The sequence below is a fragment of the Rhipicephalus microplus genome, chromosome X (assembly GCF_043290135.1).
Source record: "Rhipicephalus microplus isolate Deutch F79 chromosome X, USDA_Rmic, whole genome shotgun sequence".
In the NCBI taxonomy this organism is placed as follows: Eukaryota; Metazoa; Arthropoda; class Arachnida; order Ixodida; family Ixodidae; genus Rhipicephalus; species Rhipicephalus microplus.
Window position 1 is genome coordinate 26627879 of NC_134710.1, and position 20863 is coordinate 26648741.

The 20863-nt window shown below is 48.2% G+C and overlaps 1 protein-coding gene across 1 annotated transcript in view; it reads left to right on the forward strand.

Moving 5' to 3' along the window:
* LOC119175747 (max dimerization protein 1) overlaps positions 1-19295 on the forward strand; it is a 100428-nt gene extending 81133 nt beyond the window's left edge. The window contains exons 5-6 of the mRNA XM_037426702.2: positions 9039-9222; positions 18783-19295. Coding sequence (XP_037282599.1) covers positions 9039-9222; positions 18783-18919 — 321 coding nt within the window. The 3' untranslated portion in view covers positions 18920-19295. The remainder of the gene's footprint in view (positions 1-9038; positions 9223-18782) is intronic.
* The last annotated feature ends 1568 nt before the right edge of the window (positions 19296-20863 follow it).

The following is a 20863-nucleotide window of genomic DNA, read 5'->3' on the forward strand; positions in this document are numbered from 1 at the left end:
TGGGGACAAGAGGAGGCAATCGTTTGATGGACTTTAAAAAGGCTGCTAATGACGGTGAAGACTTTATTTCAGTTGCGACGTATATGCGTTATATATATGTGACGCTATATGTGAGAGACGTGGCCTGGCTCATACGCCATGTTTATTCCAAAGCACTTCTTCTTCCTCTGCTTCTACCAACAATCTTGCGAACCTTCTTACGTCATTATTAGAGGCCGGTTTTTGAGACAAGAAAAAAGTGTGTTTTAGGCGCCGAAGACAGGCAGGTAAAACAGCGTCTTATGTTTTTAAAATCATAAATATAGACACAATAAGTTTCTACAAAGTTGAAATAATTTAAATCAGGCTACAGTCACTTGTATCTACGACATGAAGCAAAAAACAGATATATATTGTTTAAGGCAGCACACATGCACCAACGGTTAACGTAGGCATGCGTTTCCCGCGCGATTCGCAGATTACGGACTTTTCGTTGTATTGTCCCGCATTGTGAGTAAAGCGTCCACCGTCCAATCACCACTCTTCCTGGGTCTCTTTCTTTTCGTCGTGGCTGGAAAGGGCAGTGCAGGAGCAAGTAACCAGAACACTGATACTCCGTAAGGGAAGGATGCCAGGTCTAATCGCGTGATTTCTCCCCTGTCGGTGAATACCTTAGAGGGCCCCTCACAACGTTTGGGAATTTTGAGCTGAACATGCGTAATGAAAGCACTGGGCACTCAGCATCATGCCTGTTAAAATTTGGAGCTCAACGTGTCGCGTAAAACTCCTAGATTTCTACTGAATGCCACTTGCCCTTCTCGCGGGCGTGCGCCTTAATACGAAGAGAATGGCGTACAGCAAGGACTGGTTCTGCTTTTACGTCGCTCCTTTACGTTGACATTGGTTGCTCTGACATCGCTCACCGTACACTCTTCGTCAGATCTTGGTTAAATGCTGCCTATATTTAAAAAAAAAACCAGACGAAAAATGTCCTGTCTCCTGATTATATCCTGCGTTTTGCACGGTATACCTCATTAAGAGTGTTGCACGCGAATTATTCTAGTTGGCGTGCGTAATTTGTGTGCTCTGTTGTGTAGCATGAATGAAGAGTACTTTGATTTGGGCTAGCGGCGTTATATAATTTTGAAAGGGAAGCGCAAAGACAAAGGAACAGAAAGACAGTGCTCTTTTGTCTCTGTCTTTGTTTTCCCTGCGTGTTGGCGCTGCCCACTGTGGCATCACTCATAATCATATCGCGGTTTTTCAGAAAAAAACCACACATACTATACCAATACTGCTTCTACTATTATATACTACTACTGCTACTACCCCATTTCCCTTGCGTTCGTCTACTCGTCGTTCCTGCATCGTGCATTCGCCAACACTGACAACGCTTTGCTTGTGTTTGGTGCGTCGTCTCTGACCGCAGTTTCAGTATAGAAGTGTGGCAGCTTGGGCTAGTTGGTATGACATGACGATAGTTATAGCGCGAGAACAAAACGACGACACAGAGACAAGAAGGACACGAAAGACACGAGCGAGCTACGTCGTGTATCGCATTTACGGTATATGATCGTTCCTAGCCTCTCCAAAAGTACGCGCACTGACTGATCCATCCCACAGAAATGGGTAATACACTACAGAGAACGCCTAAACAACTCAACATCGATGGATGGCGTGCACTAGTAGGCTTGGGCACGTCATGCGCGCGTGACCTTGCTTACGCATGATGTTCTTGGTGTGTATACGCATAGTGTGATCATCCAGCCCCCGATACCGAAGAGAGCGTGGAAGGAATCAAGCTCTCAATGGCTACATGGGGCGAGAGGCAAAAGATTCAAGCTTGCCACTTCGCATCATGGTTTTTGTGGCTCGTAGCCAACAACTTTGAAAACATCAGCGTGATAGAACGCTTTTCATTGGGCACGCAAGAGCTTCTAGTGTCTAACTACAACTTCTTATGTCACCTATAGAGTGGCGCTTAATGAAGTAAATTACGAACAAAACAAAAGCCGTGTGTACATCCCGTTAATTCACGTGAAAGCGCTGCAGCTGATGGGTTAAAATGTCAAATGATACATGCCTTCATTCATACAGCACACTTGTTCTCTTTATGAGCCATTTCATTCAGTTAGGAAACTTAAAAAACGAATTAATATAAAAATTAGATTTGATATGACATTCTAAAATAATATGACAATTACCATTGCGCGAAGAGGTTTATCCGACACGATGATGACACTTCCCATTTCATTTTATTTTTCATATTGGTACAGCTGTAATTTTTTGAGTAATGGCTTAGGACAAACCTTGCAGCCCTGTTTTGTTTTTGTTTTTTCATGTTTGTCACTAAAGACATATGCCAAGGAATCTCATACAGCACAAGCGTATTCAGGCATAGGGTGAATGTCTGCTAAATACACCACTGATAGTAAACATGCCGGCGCCTTTCTCACGCTTCGCTGTATATAGTATATAATGATATGGCGGCCTTCCCCACCACTGAATGAACATGAGCATTCCATGAGTGGCCCACCGTGGTTTTTCATTCGTTCTCCACCTACCAGTGGCTGCTGTTCTTCAGTTCCTTCAGCACACTGGACAGCTGTCTGTATAGAAGACGGCCTCGGCCATGGACGCTACTCTTATTACTATCTTTAATTCTCTCTCCTCCTTTCCCTGCAGACGCTGCTTCCTTTTGGGGCTGCAAAAATAGCGTCGTTTCCACTCCTCTTGCTGCTCCTCCAATCGATCGCATAAGGTGGCGAGTGAGTGCCATGTCACTGCGGTTAGCGTTGTTTTGCGGAAGTTGCTAGTAGAGCACTTCATTGAACCTCATGGTGTTTGGAAATATCAATTTTGCCTTTTTTCGCATGAATAATGGTTTCAAACCGCGCTCGAAAACAAAATTTGGGCTTAAATAGCGATCACATAGCCGCTGATTTAGAAAATAAGCATTTATACGCACTATAAAATCACTATAAAAGTTCTTAACCTCTAGTTCATGCTCATATATCAAAATGACACAATAGGAACGCAAGGAACAAAATTGCCATTTGCCTATAATCTCGTATGTAGTCAATATATATATATATATATATATATATATATATATATATATATATATATATATATATATATATATATATATATATACGTTTGAAAGAGACCGGTAGAGGTTGAAAGGGGCCGTTTATTATGTCGTGAGGGGCAGCTAAGAAGCGGCAGACTGATTAGAGATCCTCCTGATCTTCTTTTTCCTTTCTCACTCCGGCCGACAAGTGCGTTCACCGTATACGCTTCATTGTCTTCGTGCATGTGCGCAACATTCGTCTGCGAGCAGACGAAGGCCAACGGACGAGTCAGTCTAGTTGTCGTGGCGCAACAATATCTTCGCCCACTTTAATTTGTGTCAATTTACGTCATAATTACACTACAGTGTTAACGGTAATAATTCTTGGCTCCTTTAGTCTTTCTGGCTTATGAAAAAGAAACGAGCTGGTCGAAAAAAAAAAACCTTTCATTGCTTAATTTGGCCCGTTGAGGTAACATACACAGGTACAAAAATTAATTCCTAGGGGTTTACATGTTGTAGTCATGGTATAATTGCTAGACATGTAATAGTTGGAGAACTCCGGGTTTGATAACCTGCCGTATAAGGCAAGTTCCCAAGTTGCACTTCGCCGTGGGCGCTGCAATTCTGTCAGTTATTTTTATGAATCTTTGTTCAAATCAATTCTGGAATTTTGAGCCCGAGTGAACTCAGAAGCTGTAAAGTCCGCTTATATTCTCATATCTCACAGCCGACGTGTTGGCAGTTATTAACGCGCAGCGGGTGAGGCACGGCTGCCTAAGCTAAAAATTACAGTGGCGACAGCGCACTGTAGAAGAAGCCATACCCGGTAGGATGTGGTCAAGGTTTCCGAAGGCCGAGTAATCGGCTAGCAATGCTCGTCGCCGCATTAGTGGGAGCCGTAATCCCGTTCTTTTCAGTATACAGTAGCGCGCGTTGTTTACTTGCAGGCCTTTCCTAATCAGCTGCTAGCGATGACATGTAATGCGGCTCTGAATGCGTGCAGGTGACCCGTCCCCCACCAGTCACGACGATAGCTGAAGGTATGCTTGTTTCTCGTATAGCATTCTTATCTGCTTTTACCAGCAGTGAGTGCGGCCGAATATTACGCATTCAAGCGGTCGTCGACGAAGTCATCGACCCGAACCTCGGTCGGCATGTTGCCGTCGCTGTAGAAATAAGCTTGCTCTATTTTCAGCTCTGTATATTGCCGCGAAGTGTTGTTTTACGGACCGTTACGAAGTTGTCCTGCGGTGGCTACTCGGGAGCGTGAAAGGCGGTACTTCAGAAGCTTTCGAGCAAGTTTATTTTGAGAGGTACCGTTTCTTTTTGAACTGGCCGCCCAACGGCGCTGTTTAGCCTCGTATATCATCCGTTTTTATCCCTCGTAAAATGGCTTCGTTCTCTTACGCAAGCGGCTGTTCACCGCGCTCGAAGGAATCGTGTATTGCGCATGAAGCGATGATGCTTCGCCTCAGAGCTCAACGTTAGCGCCGGCCGGGGCCCAAATCTTTGAACTCCGTCTATTTTATCTTTTACCACTGTAGCGATTATTTTGTCATCATTTATATAATCTCTTCTTAAATTTTATTTTTCTTAATACGCGTATCGATAGGATGTACCATTCACTATGACGCAATGCTGAAAGGCGTATCGGGAACAGCGCTGAATTTCTTAGGCCATGGACCATATAATGCGGCATTCACAACTGTTTTTTTTTCAGTGAAAATAAAATTTTTACTTTGGTGATGGTTATTTCTCTACCATCATTTGCACACGACTATTTAATCGTTCATTGCAATCTATGTGCGTGCTTGCAAAAGTAGTACAAAGTCACAGGATTGAAGCTGATGCACTCTTCTATGCGGCATTTCTGGAGTGGGCGTGTTGTGCGTCCGTTCCGTAACGTTAGATTGTTGGCGAGCTTGGTCCTCCTATACTGCTTGCGTTATAGCAGATTTCAGGGGACTCGTGTTCTTTAATTGTGGCCGCTTGTGTGTCATTCCGTGGCGCTTGTGGCAGCACCACCGGGAAATGGCCTTTCGAGAGCAGGCGCCCGAAGACGATGAAAATGTTGCCTGGTTTTGTGTTCGAGAGAGCTGTGCTTCCTCGAAGGCGTATGCCTTGCCGAGCGGAGTTTATTCTCCGCTCCTTGCGTCTTGGAAAGCGACCTTCTGCTGCCGCAGTGAAAGAACCCAAAGTACCCGTCGCCTGTAAACGACAGCTTGACGGTTTCTCTGTCGTCCCGGAGCTACAGCGTGCCGAGTCGTAAAGAAAGCATTCTTGTTCGGAGTTCCTACTTGGTCGTGAGTCGCGATCGTTCAATTGAGTTTCAACGCGCGTGGGCCTCACTTTGTACTTAGTCGCATCTGGTCTGATAACGGCTTTGGAGTCGGTTCGGAAGTGGACGTTCAGAGCTGTGACGCTTTTAATTTCTGATAGGTTGGTCCTGGTGCGTCCAAAGGAGCCGTTCGGTCTCTATGTATGCATATGGACGGGATATAAGACGTACTGGTCATAGATAACGCACGCGTGACAAGCGCCGCACAACGTCACTTTCAAGAAATGCGTCTTGTGGCGTTGGGATTCGTAGGTCGTGCAGGAAAGCAGCCTTCGAAGATTTTTTTTTCCACCCTACGAAAGCATGCAGTGGTCTTCGCCTGTGGAGGTGGGAATGGTATTGCAGGTGGATCCGGCTGATGGCACGGTGGCGTCACGCGCAATTGAATGTCTGATTCGCTGGCGTTTCATCCAGCGTGTTGGACGCGTCGTCATGACAAGCGGAGATAGCGTCGTTCTATAACGGGCCTGCCCCGACGTCATTCTCCAGCTTTCATTATTCCAAGACGATTCAACTTGCTCGGCGGACCGAGCTCGGCGGACACGCCCGGCAGCGTGTTGGTTGGCGAGGCTGCTTGCGGTGTTGCGTGCGTGGAAGTGTGCAGCTCCTCGGGCTACGGTCGGTGGCTTCTGCGGGAGCTTGGTCAAAATGTGGCGCGTGGTCGTGGAACCGCAATCGACTTTTGGATGTACCGGCTTCATGCGCCTAAACTCCCGCGAACTGTTAGAAAGCCACCAAATGCTGCAGCTTAGAAAAAGGGTTCCGAATCTGTGCGTATGTTCAAATGGCGTACGGTATGGGGGTGGGGGGGGGGTGCTTAGATGAAAAGGAAAAAAAAGGCACCTAATTTCTGTCAGCCATAAGGCGACATGGTGCAGTGCCTTTACTGTATGGTAGGGAAGTGTATTAGACATATCTGTACAGTGACAGGCGGTGTTTAGCACTTCGTTCTGGTCTCGCGAATGTTGGGTGAGTCTGATAATCAGCATCGATGCACTGGTTCGGAAGTGACGTGTTGAATTTTGGTGTGAACGCGCTGGACCTACGATCTTAAAGCGGATGAAACTTGGTGGAGCTCGAGACGTTCCTTCTCGCACTGCAGCGCCCGGCGAGTACAATGGAGGAGAAAGGAATTGGTCGCGTGCGTGCCTCCCCCGCCGCATCTATGCTGGCTCCACGTGCGCTGATGGAAAGTCGACGCGGAACCGGTTTGTGATCGGCGTGGGTGTGTTCGGGGGGGAGCTGTTGCCCCTTTTCGGACCCGGTTCGCGGTGTGTTCCCCGTTTTGTTTCTGCCTTGAAGGCAGAGTGCAGGAGCGGCTGCTTCTGACGCTAACCTCCTTTAGGAGTGTGGCAGCTTGGGCTAGTTGGTATGGCATGACGATAGTTATGGCGCGAGAACAAAACGACGACACTCCCTCTGGGTCTGGTAGGAAGACATGTGCGCCTCGGTGTTTAGGTGATCGTTACATCGGCACGCTATTTCTTTACGCGGTGCGCGTCTTCGCGTGCAAAAGTGTCGTGTTGGATACGTGAGGATACTGGTATATAAGCGTAGGCCCGAACCATTGGATGCCTTGTAATGTCTCGCCACACAGAATGATGTGTATATCGTTTTTAGTTTCGCCATTAGGACTTCGCGACGTCCGGATCTTAAATACCTTCTTCAGAAAACGCGCTAACCGTAAGTTAGCGCGTTTCTGAAGAAGGTATTTAAGAAGTATTCTGAAGAAGGTATTGCATTCCTTCTAGGGCTTTCCTCACTTTCCTCACAGAGGAAGTGAGGAAAGCCCTAGAAGGAATGCAAAGAGGCGAATCCACTGTTGAGGATAAAGTGACAATGGACCTCCTGAAAGATGGCGGAGAAATTGTGTTAGAAAAACTGGCCACCTTATATACGAAGTGTCTCTTGACGGGAAGGGTACCAGAATCTTGGAAGAACGCCAACATCATCTTAATCCATAAGAAAAGAGACGTCAAGGACATGAAAAATTACAGCTCCATCAGCCTACAGTCTGTTCTGTACAAACTATTTAGAAAACTAATAGATTTAAGGCAACATTAGAGTTCAATCAACCGAAGGACCAAGCATGATTTCGCACAGGATACTCCACAATACACCATATTCATATTATCAATGAGGTAATAGAGAAATGCGTGGAATGCAACCAACCCCTATACATAGCCTTCATAGATTACGAGAATTTGCTTGACTCAGCCTAGACATCAGCAGTAATGCAGGCACAATGGAATCGGGGCATCGAAGAACCCTACATAAACATACCGGAAGAAATCTGTTGTGGATCCACAGCCACCATAGTTCTCCATAAAGAAAGCGACAGAATCCCAATAAAGAAGGGTGTAAGGCAGGGAGACACGATCTCTCTAACGCTATTTACAGGCTGTTCACTGGAGCTTTTCTTAGGGATGAGAGTTATAGGAGAGTATCTTAGTAACCTACGATCTGCTGGTGACATCGCCTTGATGAGTAACTCAGGGGAAGAATTGCAGCTCATGATTACAGAACTCAACACGGAAAGCAAAAGAGTATGTCTGAAATTAATATGCGCAAAACTAAAGTAATGTAGAACAGTCTCTGCAGACTACAGCACTTTGCGATAGGTGGAGAGACGCTAGAAGTTGTAAAAGACTATGTTGACTTAGGGCAGGTAGTAACCGTGGAGCCGAACCATGAGAGTGAAATAACGAGAAGAATGAGAATGGGGTGGATCACATTATGCAAGCATTCTGAAATCATGAATGATAATCTGCCACTAATCCTCACGAGAAAGGTACATATAATTGCTGCATCTTGCCGCTACTTACCTATGACGCGGAAACCTGGAGGCTTTCAAAGAGGGTTCAGCTTGAATTGAGGTCGACGCACGGAGCGATGGAGAGGAAAATTATAGATGTAACCTTAAGAGACAAGAAGAGAGCAGAGTAGGTGAGAGAACAAACCGGGGTTAAGGATATCACATATTGAAATCAAGAAGAAGAAATGGACATGAGCCGGGCATGTAGCACGTAGGGAGGATAACCGCTGGTCATTGAGGGTGACTGACTAGATTCCCAGAGAAGGCAAGTGGGTGAGGGGGAGACAGAAAGTTAGGTTGGCAGATGAGATTAGGAAGTTTGCGGGTATAACCTGGCAATGGAAAGCACAAGACCAGATTGATTCGCGGATCACGGGAGCGGCCTTTGCCCTGCAGTGGGCGTAGTCAGGCTCATGATGATAATGATGAATGTCTCGCCTCGTATAGTGCTGTTGGGAAGTTGCACCAGTTGCTCAATCGAATTATGTCAAATGGGAGCATCCGGACGCCGTGCTGGCCAGAAATTGACGGAGGCTGGGTAAGTGGTGTCGATCAGGGGGCGCGATAACTATATCGTCGAATCTCTCGCAAGCGACATCACGCAAGAAAGGTCTCTCCGCCGCGCAGGGGCAGCCGCGTGTCCTCGCGAAATGCCAAGTGACCTGGGCACTTTGGTGAAAGTGCATACAGGCACTTGTCGATGCTCTTGCATATTGTATATGTCGGGGCCGTCCGAGGGACGCGTTTTGCCAGCTACGGAGCCAGTGCGCTTCCTTCAATCATTCGTCTCAAAGGAGGCCGACTAAATGATCCCATGTCTTTGTGCGCAGACGCTGGAGGAGAAGGACCGCAAGAGCCAGATGGTGAAAGAGCAGCTGATGCGGGAGCAGAGGTTTCTCAAGAGGAGGCTGCACCACCTGGACGGAGTCTCCTCCCCGCCCAGCCACAAGAGACGGAGCGTGAGCGAGTGCAGCTCCGGCTCGTCGTCGTCACGCTCGTCCACTTCGGAAACCGGTCAGTCGCTTGTTCCACACTGCACCTATAGGTCCGTTCGATTCACCTGCACCGGTCGGAACCGGTTCACGGCTGTGCACGCGAAGTTCAGAAATTGTGCAGCGTGAGTTCAGCGGTGCAGGCACAGCACGACACCCGAAACAAATGACGATGTGCCGACAAGGTGTTGGCCTTGTTTCTTTTCGGTTAATTTACACCATTCAGCAAACACTGACCTATGGCGAAACGCACATGCGGACAGTTTATGAGGCGCAAACATCTTGGCAAAACACACCGCATTTGTAGAGGCGGGTACGGCGCCTAAGCCACCTACACCAAGCCGGCACCGTCAGCGAAGGAGGTGCAGGAAAATCGTGAACCGGTGCTGCACCTCTTCTGCACCTTTCGAAACGAATGGCAGGGTTCAGCGGTCGTCAATGCTGCACCGCTGAAACGAATGGTAAGGTGCAGCACCTCGTGAACTGGTTCACTTGGTGCAGGTGAATCGAACGGACCTTATATAAGCTGGCGTGCATCGCGATCCCGACACTTCACTGCATAACATCGGCGCAGTTCTGTGTTGTTTGCCAGAAAGGGGCTTAAGTTTGTCTCATTGCCCGTTAACCTTCAAACTTTCGTCTAGCTGTTTGAGAAAAAGCAAGCCGCATTCCTGGAATGCGCCTCGTCGAACCATTAGCCCTTCCTAGCGAGATCAATTCCCTTTCGTTTCCTTAAGGTGTGAGAAGTCATAGTACCGCGTCAGTTATACTGACGTGGTACTGTGAACTGTTCAGTACATGGACGTTTTATTTTTTCGAATGTCCGCCTCAGTTCGCTCGCTTTCCATCTGCATGTTCCGTCGGGCGTGATTAGTATGCCACAGCAACGGTTCGACTTCGCGAAGCCGCAGATGTCTCAGTATAGCGATTCTCCATATATTCACGTCCGCGTAGGTTTTTTTTTTTTTTTTTTTGCTGCGGCCTGAAATCGCAAAAGGCCCCGCCGTGGTCTTCTCTGGAGTAGGTCTTAAACATTGGTGGAACTGTCGCCAACGCTCAGCACGTGGTTTTTTGCGACCTACCCAGTGACCCGATAAATTGGAAGCGGAATTATCTATTACGGAGCAGACATTCGTATTTGTTGCGGTACTTTTGTTCCGCTAACTTTTGCGGTCGACTGTATACGTCCTGTAATGGTGGACCTTAGAGTAATAGAGCGCCCAACATTTAACCCTTTTTACAAATGGCTGAGGAAAGAAAAAAAAAAGAAAAAGATACTAGCCTGATAAACCTATGTAGGAGGAAACGGTCATGTCGAAGAGCACACGATATATGTAGTACGCACATCGCGGTGCGCCGTTTCGACAGCATGCACCACTGCATGCGGTCAAAAGCAGTTTTTTTTTTCTGCTCATAGTGGACATTGTTAGCATAATACCCGTTTTCTGTAATTGGTGTGTGGAGACTTATGGTGGAAATCTGCTGATGCACGCTTGTGTGTTGTCTGCGCCTACATTCGTTTCGATCTCCTATATGTAAACTCTAGGCCACTGTTGCTATCGTTCTGGGTGCACTCGCTGTTAGTTCTGGTGTTGACCGAGCACTATTTATTTGGTCTGTTTGTCCGTTCTTGGGTCTGTGCTCAGTGAAGGACGGCCGTCACAAGGACGGCCATTCATATTCCGATGACAATATTAATAATAATACCTGCTATCTGCGACCCGAAACCGCGATATGATTACTAGAGACGCCGTAGCGGAGGGCTCCGGAAATTTCGTCCGTCCTTGTTTACCACTCATTGGTGTCGCAAATTACGCGGGTTCGTAGAGTTGTTCCTCCGATAAAATGCGCTGAAGCTCTTGGGTTTCGCTCGAATTTCGATGTAGATGAAACCTGTGTACTGTGCGATTCCAGTGGGATGTTCAACATCAGACAGTCGAAATTTTCGGTCCTCCCTCATGGCGTCTCTCCTAATGATATCGCGGTTTCGTGACGAAAAAATTCCAGATGGCATTATTATCTATCGAAATTCGACCGTTACGATTTGGATTCGTGGTCGCTTAGTGATGTGAGGAGCGCAGCCATTGAGCTGATTTCGCGATAAGGAACCCGGCGTGCGCGGGCGTATAGTTAATTAATGCGGATCATACTGCCGCCACGCCCTATTGAAACGATCCGTATGCGTTGCCCAATAATTCCGTACGTTTCCGTATGAATACATATGTTTCCTATATATTTTCCATATATTTCCGTAAGATTCTTACGGAAACATACGGAATTATTGGGCATCGCATACGGATCGTTTCAATAGGGTACGTCTGTCATCGCTCGTGTCTTGGCCGGTGTTTCGACATTCCGAATGTTGAAAGTAAACAAGGTTTCGAAGTTTCAACCCCCCGTCAATCTACAAATAAACGGCTGAAGCGATCATAAAACGTTGTGCTAATTCGGCGTTCCGTACGCCGGACACGCTCTTGGTTTGCGCCCTTTGAACTATAAGGTCGGTCCAACTCTCGGCATTAACTCCGCCACACTGTTGTGGTTGGAAGTATGGGACAGTTGGGCAGTAATGTGCTTATCTTGTTTGCCCACTGCATACCGCGGATAAGCGAGCCCTTTGTCCGCCATTGCACACACTGACCGTGCAGAGTAGCGATATGCACATCGGCATCTGCTGTCGACGGGGGTGAACACAGGGTTCAACCCTTGACGCCTGTCGGGCTCGCGCTGCCGTGTTTTTTCTACACAACGAACCACTTTGTGCAGTGACGTGCGTCGTGTTAAGCTGCTCGTGTGAGTCTATGCTGTGGACAACTCGTGAAACGAAGCTTTTCGGAGCTTACACGCACGCTCAGCCCTTCAAAAAATAGGGTTATTTGGCCAACATACCACCCGGAGGTTTATAATACGCCTTCTTGCACACCGCCGCTGCCAGAAGTGGCAGCGCTGGAACCTGTCTATTGTCAGGGGTTACGCGAGAAATAAACCTCGGTTCATACGGCAGTGAGCTTTTTGAGCATGCACACGACTCTCAGACGCTTTGCCCTCAGGCTGGAATGGCTGAAAGCATCGCCAGGATATCCTTTCACAGGGACCTCGTGTACGCTGTGGCCGTAGACCTTGTACACGAATGCGATTTTTTTGTATGAATGTTTTTCAGAGTATATGCGGCCGACTATAGAACAGGGATCCTTTAGGAGCTCCAGACGCTGCCTGGTGCTCGCGTCACACGAATGTAGCTGTCCCCTCACATTTTTTTTTTCAAGTACACAGGTGTTTAGCACGTAGGTGTTTGCCAGTGTGCTTGGAAGTAGGGCAGCAGTTAAGCGGGGCCTGAAGGGTACCGCACGAAGTCCGCGACGCACGCGGCCGAACAGGTGTTCGCTCGCTTGCGCTGAGCGTGGTTCGGCTTGTTTGTGGTGACATTTCATCGCGCCACACGTCTATTGTCTCGCGAACGAATCCGCGAGAATTCAGAAGTGCGTGATCCGACTGTTTTCCCACACCGGCCGACTCTGATCGCGGTTATTCACGCCCCGACGGGACTGCGATCGGTCGTGCAGTTTTGCTCCGTCTGTCCGTTTGTGGGTGATGGAGCCGTATCGCGTTGTCCTTACATCTTAACAAACGAGTATGACGTTCTAAATAAGAAAGAAAAAAAAAACCCCGCTGTATTCAGTATCTAACGATTGAGGCTAATGCCTCAATCAGCGCTGAGCAATTGCTCTCTGTCTCAGCATTTATGCGCTGTGTATAGCATAGCTATAGCTATAGCTATAGGTATAGCTATAACTAGATAGCTATAGCTACAGTATATAGTGTCGTCGTGTATACAATTACGTGATGCGCTGTCTTTCTCGTCTATCATGTGGCTACGAAGTACCGGCGAAATGGTGTCTGTATAGGCGGTCGGAACGTTTTTGACTCTCGTGGTGCCTACTCAGCTTCAATTGAAACGGTGGTCAAATTCACGGTGAGCGCAAACGTGATGCAAAGACTACGGCGCGAAAACGTTTGCATACTTCTTACACGTCGACTCCTCATCGTACCTCGGGGCGGGACGCCAGTTATGTAACTGTTGCCGGGTATGGCGTGCGTTGCTGGCGGGCTGCTACTGCAACCCAGCCTCCAATCTTTCCCGCAGCGGCGCTATTAAAAGTTCCCGGGCGTTGTGCCATCCGCGAGAGCGTCACGCTTGGCCGACTGACCTTGGTGCGCCGTTCGCAGTTTTGTACGTGCTCTCCACTGTGTCCGATCTGGAGAACGATATTCGGGAGCACTGCTCGGAGGGTTTCGGTGGCGCGAAATTATACTTCCAGGTTTTCGCGCGAGAGCATCGGAATTGCGCAAACTGTGGCACCTGGTTTAAAAAAAAAATGCGTTTGGGTTACGGATTTTGTCACTTAATCCTGTATGATGATTGCGAAGCCGCTGTGCACGACGATTCGAGATCGCGCTCGCCGGTTGTTCTACACATGCGCCTTTCTGGCGCCTCTGATTTGCTCGCATTGGTAGAAAAAAGGTGCTCCCCGAAAGTCGTCTGATCCTATTGTTCTCGATAAGTCACCGCAGTAAGAATGCATTTCAATCAAAAACCTTCGCGTAATAGGTTTTACGCATGTTTTGTATTCAGACGTTGTCGACCCTACGGCGCAGGAATGGGACTTGTGCACTTTTCCAAGGGCCGGTCGTAACACGATGCCCTGCCGGTTGGGCGCGTCAGTGCTGCGGTGACAAAGCCTCTAGTTGCGCGCGGGGGCAATGCACCGCCGTCGGCTCGAGGAAAAAAGAAAAAAAAAACACCCCGTGCCGCGTGGCGGTGGCTGAGTCACGTCGGGGAGCCGCTGCCCCCACCACTGAATGCACGACGGTGCTGCTCTTCGGCTTGGAGGGACGATCATGTAGGACAGAATTATTATTCTGTCCAAGCTGGCACCAAGTTCTTCCAATCGTGGCCACGAGTGTTCAGTGTCTCCTCCGAAAACAAAACAAAAGATTTTGCGAATACTGTGGCATCGTCACTCTCAAGGGCTTTGCTCACGCGTCTACTTTGTTCGCTCCCTGCGACGGTGGAAGTCCACGAATTGCAGAAGCTGCGCGTTTATCATCAATGCGTTTTGTGTGGTCGCCTTCGTTGGTGCTAGCCGCACGAGGCTATTCCAGCTGAGATGGAAGGGGATCGGAAAAACAGCGATCAACGTGTCTTCAGAGATCTTTGCGACTTCATTCCCTGTTGTGCGCCATAGTGTGTATAAACAAAAAGTTTTCCGGAGTAACTGCATAGTATAATCCGAAAAAGGTACTTTGCTCTTCCTTGGGACAAACCTTGTGCAAAATTTGGAAGGAAAACGCTCGTTTTCTGGAGTAACTGCAGCATTGTTTGCGCCGTGTGGAAGTGACCAGTCGGTGCGTACATAAACCCGTTTCCTCCCAGACAGTGTCGTAGCGTGGCGTGGTGTTGTGGTTAGTGTACGTTCAGGCTGACTCAGTGGCCGCGAGTTCAAATTCCGTGTGTTTGCTGTAAATTTTCTGAAACTTATTTCTGAATGTGATGCCTGTATATCGATTGTACATCTAATCACGTGCTTCCACTACCTTCAAGAGGCTGGTGAAGTCAACCAACTGATTTTTCTTTTGCGCCTGTTGCTCCCTTGAAATGTAACCGTGAGGGGGAAGAGTAACATTTCGTCCAGTTACCCCTAAAAGGGAGGAACGGTAGTGACGGGTTACTCACTCCCCTTAAGGGGCAGCCTTGGTATCCCTTCTCTTTTACTTCTTGGAGTAGGCCTTGTGAACACATTACCCCGAAGGCGGAAAATGTTCAACAATTCCTTTTGAGGCAATAGCTTGGAGGATTTCTAAGGGACTCGAGAAAAAGTTCAGAACTATGCGGTTTGCGATGGAACATGAAGTGGTGGGCGTAGTAACATGAAAGAATTGAAATACTGCAGAACGGACTGGAGAACACACCAGGGTAGCTGGTATTCTAGTTCGGATTAGGAGAAAAAAGTGGACACAGACAGGCCATATAATGCGAAGGACAGGTGACCTGTTGCCATAGAGCGACTAAATGGGTAACGGATCTGGATGGCAGAGGATTAGTTGGGTTGAAGAAACTACGAAATTTGCAAACTTGCAGGCATACAATCGAATGAGCTCGCACAGGACAGCCCAAATTGGAGATTGTTCGGAGGGTCCTACGTATTGGAGTGGGCGTTATGCGGGCTGAGAGTGATGATGAATAGCTCCGAAAATTGGCTGCAGGGAACACGAGATGTGTGCTGTGTAGAAGTGGGGCGTCGCAGGTGGAACAGTGCTTTCCAACGCGCGCCCATTTATCGAGGCCATCCCGGATGTTTTGCGGCGGGGGGCTTCCGCGCCGTGCCGGCGACCGCGTCATATGCAAAGACGTATCAACGCAGCCAGTCTAGCTGGCCTTGGGCATGGTAGCTTAGCTTTGTTAAAATACATGGTGGGCTACTTGACGTGTTCCATCCAGTAGACACTACCAGGACACAAAGAAAACAAACGCAGGTCTGTTTCCTTCGTCCTCATGAAGTCGCGCTTACTCTTTCTGCCAAGGGCCAGCTTGCTGCGTTTGGGGCTCTGGGCTGATGAGAGCAATGCTACTAAAACATGGCAAGGGTGCAGCTTAGAGCACAGCACGCGAGTGGCGAGAGCGTTGACCTTGTCCTGATGCGAGGAGTGCGTGTTGTTGATGAGCTCGCTTCAATCAAGCGGTGAGCGAATCCGAGCTGCAACAACACACACCGAACACACACACACGGTGGGGCGCGCCCCTGGCCGGCTTGTTTACGAGCCGCCAAGAGCACCGACCGGGCGGCGAGAGGCTCTGCGGCAGGGGGTCGTTCGCCCGCCATCCGGGCCCACTCGGTGGTACCGGCACTCTGCGGCCTCCGATTCCGGGATCTCGCGATTCCGTGATAACCGAGCGAAAGCTCTTGTTGGAGGAAGTCCACGAACATGTGCTGCTCGCCGTTTCCCTCGCGTCGCTTGGCGTCAGACTGAGTGCGATGACGCGCCGCTGTTTGTAGCGATGCATTATGCACCATTCTACGCTAGTCCGTTGCTCACAGCCGGCTGATCTCGTTGATAACGCTGCGTCCACTGCCAATCTCGGAAAGGCATTACCACCGGCAAATGCATCGCTGCACTGCCTTATATAAGCTTCGAAATGCAGCAAAAAGCGCTATAATGAGTTCATTTGGGAACAATGCCATCTTGGTGGCAGGATGTCCAAGAAAAGTGTGCACATCGTAATGTTTTTGAAAAGCAATCAAGCATGGCTGTAGTGATTTAACTGACTCCGCCCCTTTTCTATCTGGTCACTTCAAACGCTGCAGTTTTTTGTTGCCTATGCAGATATCAGAGCAGTGAAAACGATAGTTGGACCTTTTGTTATCCTTGAAGTCCCCCAGAGGTACAATATTTATTTATTTATATACTTCTTCATTGAAAATACACACAGGCCCAACTGGCCATTGCGGAAGGAGAGCACAAAAAATATATGCATAGCTATGTAGAACTTGGATATCAACAATAACAAATTAAGTAAATATTGTCGAAGATCATACAGTGTCTAACAGTGACAATGATAACAAAAATAAAGCGGCAATTAAACGGAGACGATGACACATGTGAGCTAGTGACGATACAAGCTACAAGAAGTGAATACGATTTCTAAAAACAAAAACGGAGTTATTCAAGTCAAAAGAAAGAAAAATGCTCAAAATTACAGATCGAAATGAAAGGCATGTTAGTATTCAAACCGGCCAAAATCACCTAAGAATTTTAAAAAAAAGAAAGTACCTATTGTTAAACGCGTAAGTACCAAACTTGACGTTAATAAAACGAGCCGTTAATCCCGGGAAGGTCTGTTGATGCGGTGCCGAAATTTTTTCTGCGTTCATCTACAATGTCACCTGAAAGGTCGTTCCACATGCGGATGACGCGTGGGAGGGCGGACGAGTTGAAGATACCTGCTTTGCCGTTGATGCGAGTGAAGGAAAGATGATTGTGCAATCTTTTGAACGTGAATGCGGATATTTGCAATGTTATTGGTAATGGCATTGCTTCGTACCTGTGTTTACGAAACAATGATTGGAGGGTTGTATGATCGATTCATTCATTGATATGTGGGGTTTAACGTCCCAAAACCACCATAAGATTATGAGAGACGCCTTAGTGGAGGGCACCGGAAATTTCGACCGCCTGGGGCTCTTTAACATGCACCCAAATCAGAGCACACGGGCCTACAGCATTTTCGCTTCCTTTGAAAATGCAGCTGCCGCAGCCGAGATTCGATCCCGCGACTTGCGGGTCAGTAGCGGAGTACCTTAGCCACGAGACCACCGCGGCGGGGCGCGTGTTTGCCGTTAAGAAGGTATACGAAAACTCGGAGTTATAGTGTTAGCGAGGGAAAAAGGCGTTGCTTTACATTTACTTGAATTAAGGGGCCCGACAATCGCACCAGTTGCTGATGAGGTGAGGTTATTTTGAATTATTACGTGCCCTTTAGTACTAGTGATTGCTCGGTAAATTATGCTGTTAGCAAAAATACGCACTTGTCATGATAAATTATTTCGTAAGTAAGAAAGAGTAGCTAGCTGACCGAGAACACTGTCGTGCGATACCCCTCAAGAAACGAAAGTGGAGAGGGAAAATCATTAACGATGATGAACAGCTGCCAGTTAGTATAAGAAAGTTTTATATCCATGACAGAGTTTAAAAAAAATCTAAACCCCAGGATGATAGTTTAGAGATTAGCCGACAGGGAGCAACGCGATCGAAGGCATTCGAAAAATCTAGAAAAAGGACAGTCAATTTGCTCGTTTGATCTTAGATCAAAGTTGTGATGTAGATCAGTTGTGAGCTAGGAAAGCTGTTTTTCGCACGATAGGGTCTTTCTAAATCAATGTTCGTTTGAAATTAATTAAGTTATTAAGTGATCGTAAATATGGGAGGCCATGGTATATGCTCGAGCGTCTTACAGCAGATAGAAATGGGCCTGGAATCCGGAGGCAGGTTTTGTGCCCAGTCCTAAAGAATGTCGCGTGATGTCGTATCCCCAGGCTGGGTAAGGCTACGAGAAGTCATTCGCGTCGTCTTATAACTTCCAGCACTTGTGCTTTTGCGCTTCATTAACGCCGCAGTAGTGTGAACCAAATCTCCCTTTATTTTCACGACTTCTATGATCCTGCCCGTTTCGTTGGTACAGGAAAACGTTACCTTTTGAATGATGGTGTTCTTTGTTCAATCACATTCCCATTTGCTCTTGCATTATTACTTCATCACATCCCTGTTTTACAGTGTCCTCTTCAAATGTATCGAGTAGTGAATACCGATGCACTGATGACAGCTTAAGTTTAAATGTGATAAAAATGGAACCTAATGAATTGAAGTGTTTTTTTACACCCCTTACCTTAATGGTGGTTGCCTCAGCGATGTTGTACGTATGTACCACACAGCCACTGCATGGGCACAATGTTCGAATCGTGTTTGTACGTCGTCTTTGGTGACTGACTGTCGTGGTGCCCTTTGTTCTTGTTTGCCCCGCTGCAGATGAAGTGGACATCATGGGCTACAACAGCAACCAAAGCGACACGGACGACCACAGCAGTATCCAGAGCATGACCAGCGACGGCGGCATGGCCATTTCGACCAAGAGGCTCTGTCTAGTGGAGGAGCACACCGTCTAGGCCTTCATCCACACCGAAGACTCCGGCCCGTTCCCCTTGGCACAAACCGACCCTTGGCCTCTTTCGCACCCGAGCACCATGACCAGCCGCCTGGTGCGCACCAGAAAGGGAACCAGCGCCACCCCCTCCTCCCGCCCTCGTCCGAAACCACCACCACGCTAGCGAACAGTAATAACGCCAGTGCAGCGGTCTGTCCGACGAGCCGCCGCTGCGAAGCAAGCAATATACCGTTTCTACCGTTGTCAAGCCTCCTCAGTAGGCATCGCGCTTCTTTCCAGGACGCCTGTTGTGCAAGAGAGTCGGTCGGGGTCTGTCCTCTTTCCGCGCGCGTGCTGTCTCCGAATTGCACATCCTTCCCCTTCTGTTTCCTCCTCCTTGGCGATGCAATATGTCAGCTTAGCACCACTGGCACATCCGAATTACAACTCCATTGTTGGCCGCATTTTCGGAAGGAAGGAAAAATCCATGGTTTCGGTAGCTGTGCTGACATCGAGGGGCGGCAGCAGTTTACTTTCTCTCTCTGTAGTAAATAAGAACTATTTATTTGCAATATTTCGTCTCGAAAAGGCACGCGAATGCATGTGCGTGTGTTTGTGTATACTCAATCGTGTGCATGTTTTTGTGTACGTCCGCGAATCGTGTATTTGTGCGAGGCAGTCATGCTTTCTTGTTCAGTAGAAACAAACAACAAAAAATGTTTATATGCGGACTTTATTATGTGAGCACCCCCAGTGTTTCGCGCACTCTTTAATCTTACTTTTCTTTGCATGTTTTTTGGAGGCTAGGCGAGTCATGTCTGATGTCGCATACACCTTCGTTCGTGTGACTGAGTGTGTGTGTCCAAAAGAGCAACAGGGTGTGAGTCGTTTAAATGGTTGTGTGGACGAGTCGATCTGGCTTCTGCACGTGGGGTCTGCAGTGGTTTTTTATTACTTTTTCCTGCACCTTCCGTCAGAGGCATCTAGCGACGATTTTATTGTACATTTTTCCTCGTTTTTATTCACGGCCTGGGGTTAGCACATCTCGCTTTTTTTTTGCCCATCACCATATTCATTGTACATTTTTATGTTCTACGCGCAAACACTAGAGGGTGGCGCTGGCTGACACCCCGAGAAAGCGCTGGTTGGGCGCGAAATAATGCAGGCGCTCTCAACACGTTCCAGCAATCGTCGATGCTCGTAGCTTAGGGGAAGAAGGTAATCGCTATCGCGCCCACCTTACGTCTGCACTCTCCACTGTAGCGGCCGTTGCAGCCTGAAGTTGCGCTTACGTCTTGCTACGGGCACAATAGGCTGATTTTCCGAGCGCTTCAAATAAGCAAGCAAAGTACTGACGCTCCTCGAGCGATGTGCAGGCCGGAGGGGGGGGGGGGAGTAACGGTCGGCTTGAGCGTCCATTTCCGTGATTTCATTCGTATGCTGGCGACTCTGCAGTGGTCCTGGCAACGAGCATAGTCCGCTGCGCTTTTTCGGGTGTCGTCCAGCGCCACCGCTCGAGAAGACTTGTGTACCTTGCCGGTGAAAGAGCGTCGTTTCCCGCGTCGAGAATGACGGCATGTTCGGTCATTCAAATGCATTTCCGGAGGCAGGTCTTGCATCCATCGCATTGCGGGATCTTTAGGGAACAACTGCATTCTCGCGGGCACGTCTCCCGCTGGCCGCCCCTGCCATCCCCGAGAATCAGTATTGCAGCGCCCAAACTGCGCGTCTGCCACCCTTGTACCTGGGACGCCTGGCGAGCGTCGCCTGAAGCTGCGTGCTCCGGCATGCATCTTCCCGTTCTGTTGTGCGGTTTTGTTGCCCAATCGGGATTTTCGCTGCGCGATTTTTTTTTTCTTTCTGCCCATTGCTGCGCTTCGAAGTGAAATAAGTCTCCTCGCATTTTGTCTGGAAGGGATCTTTCTCTGCCGGCGGTGCGAGTCGTTTTGACAGGAGTGCCCTCGGA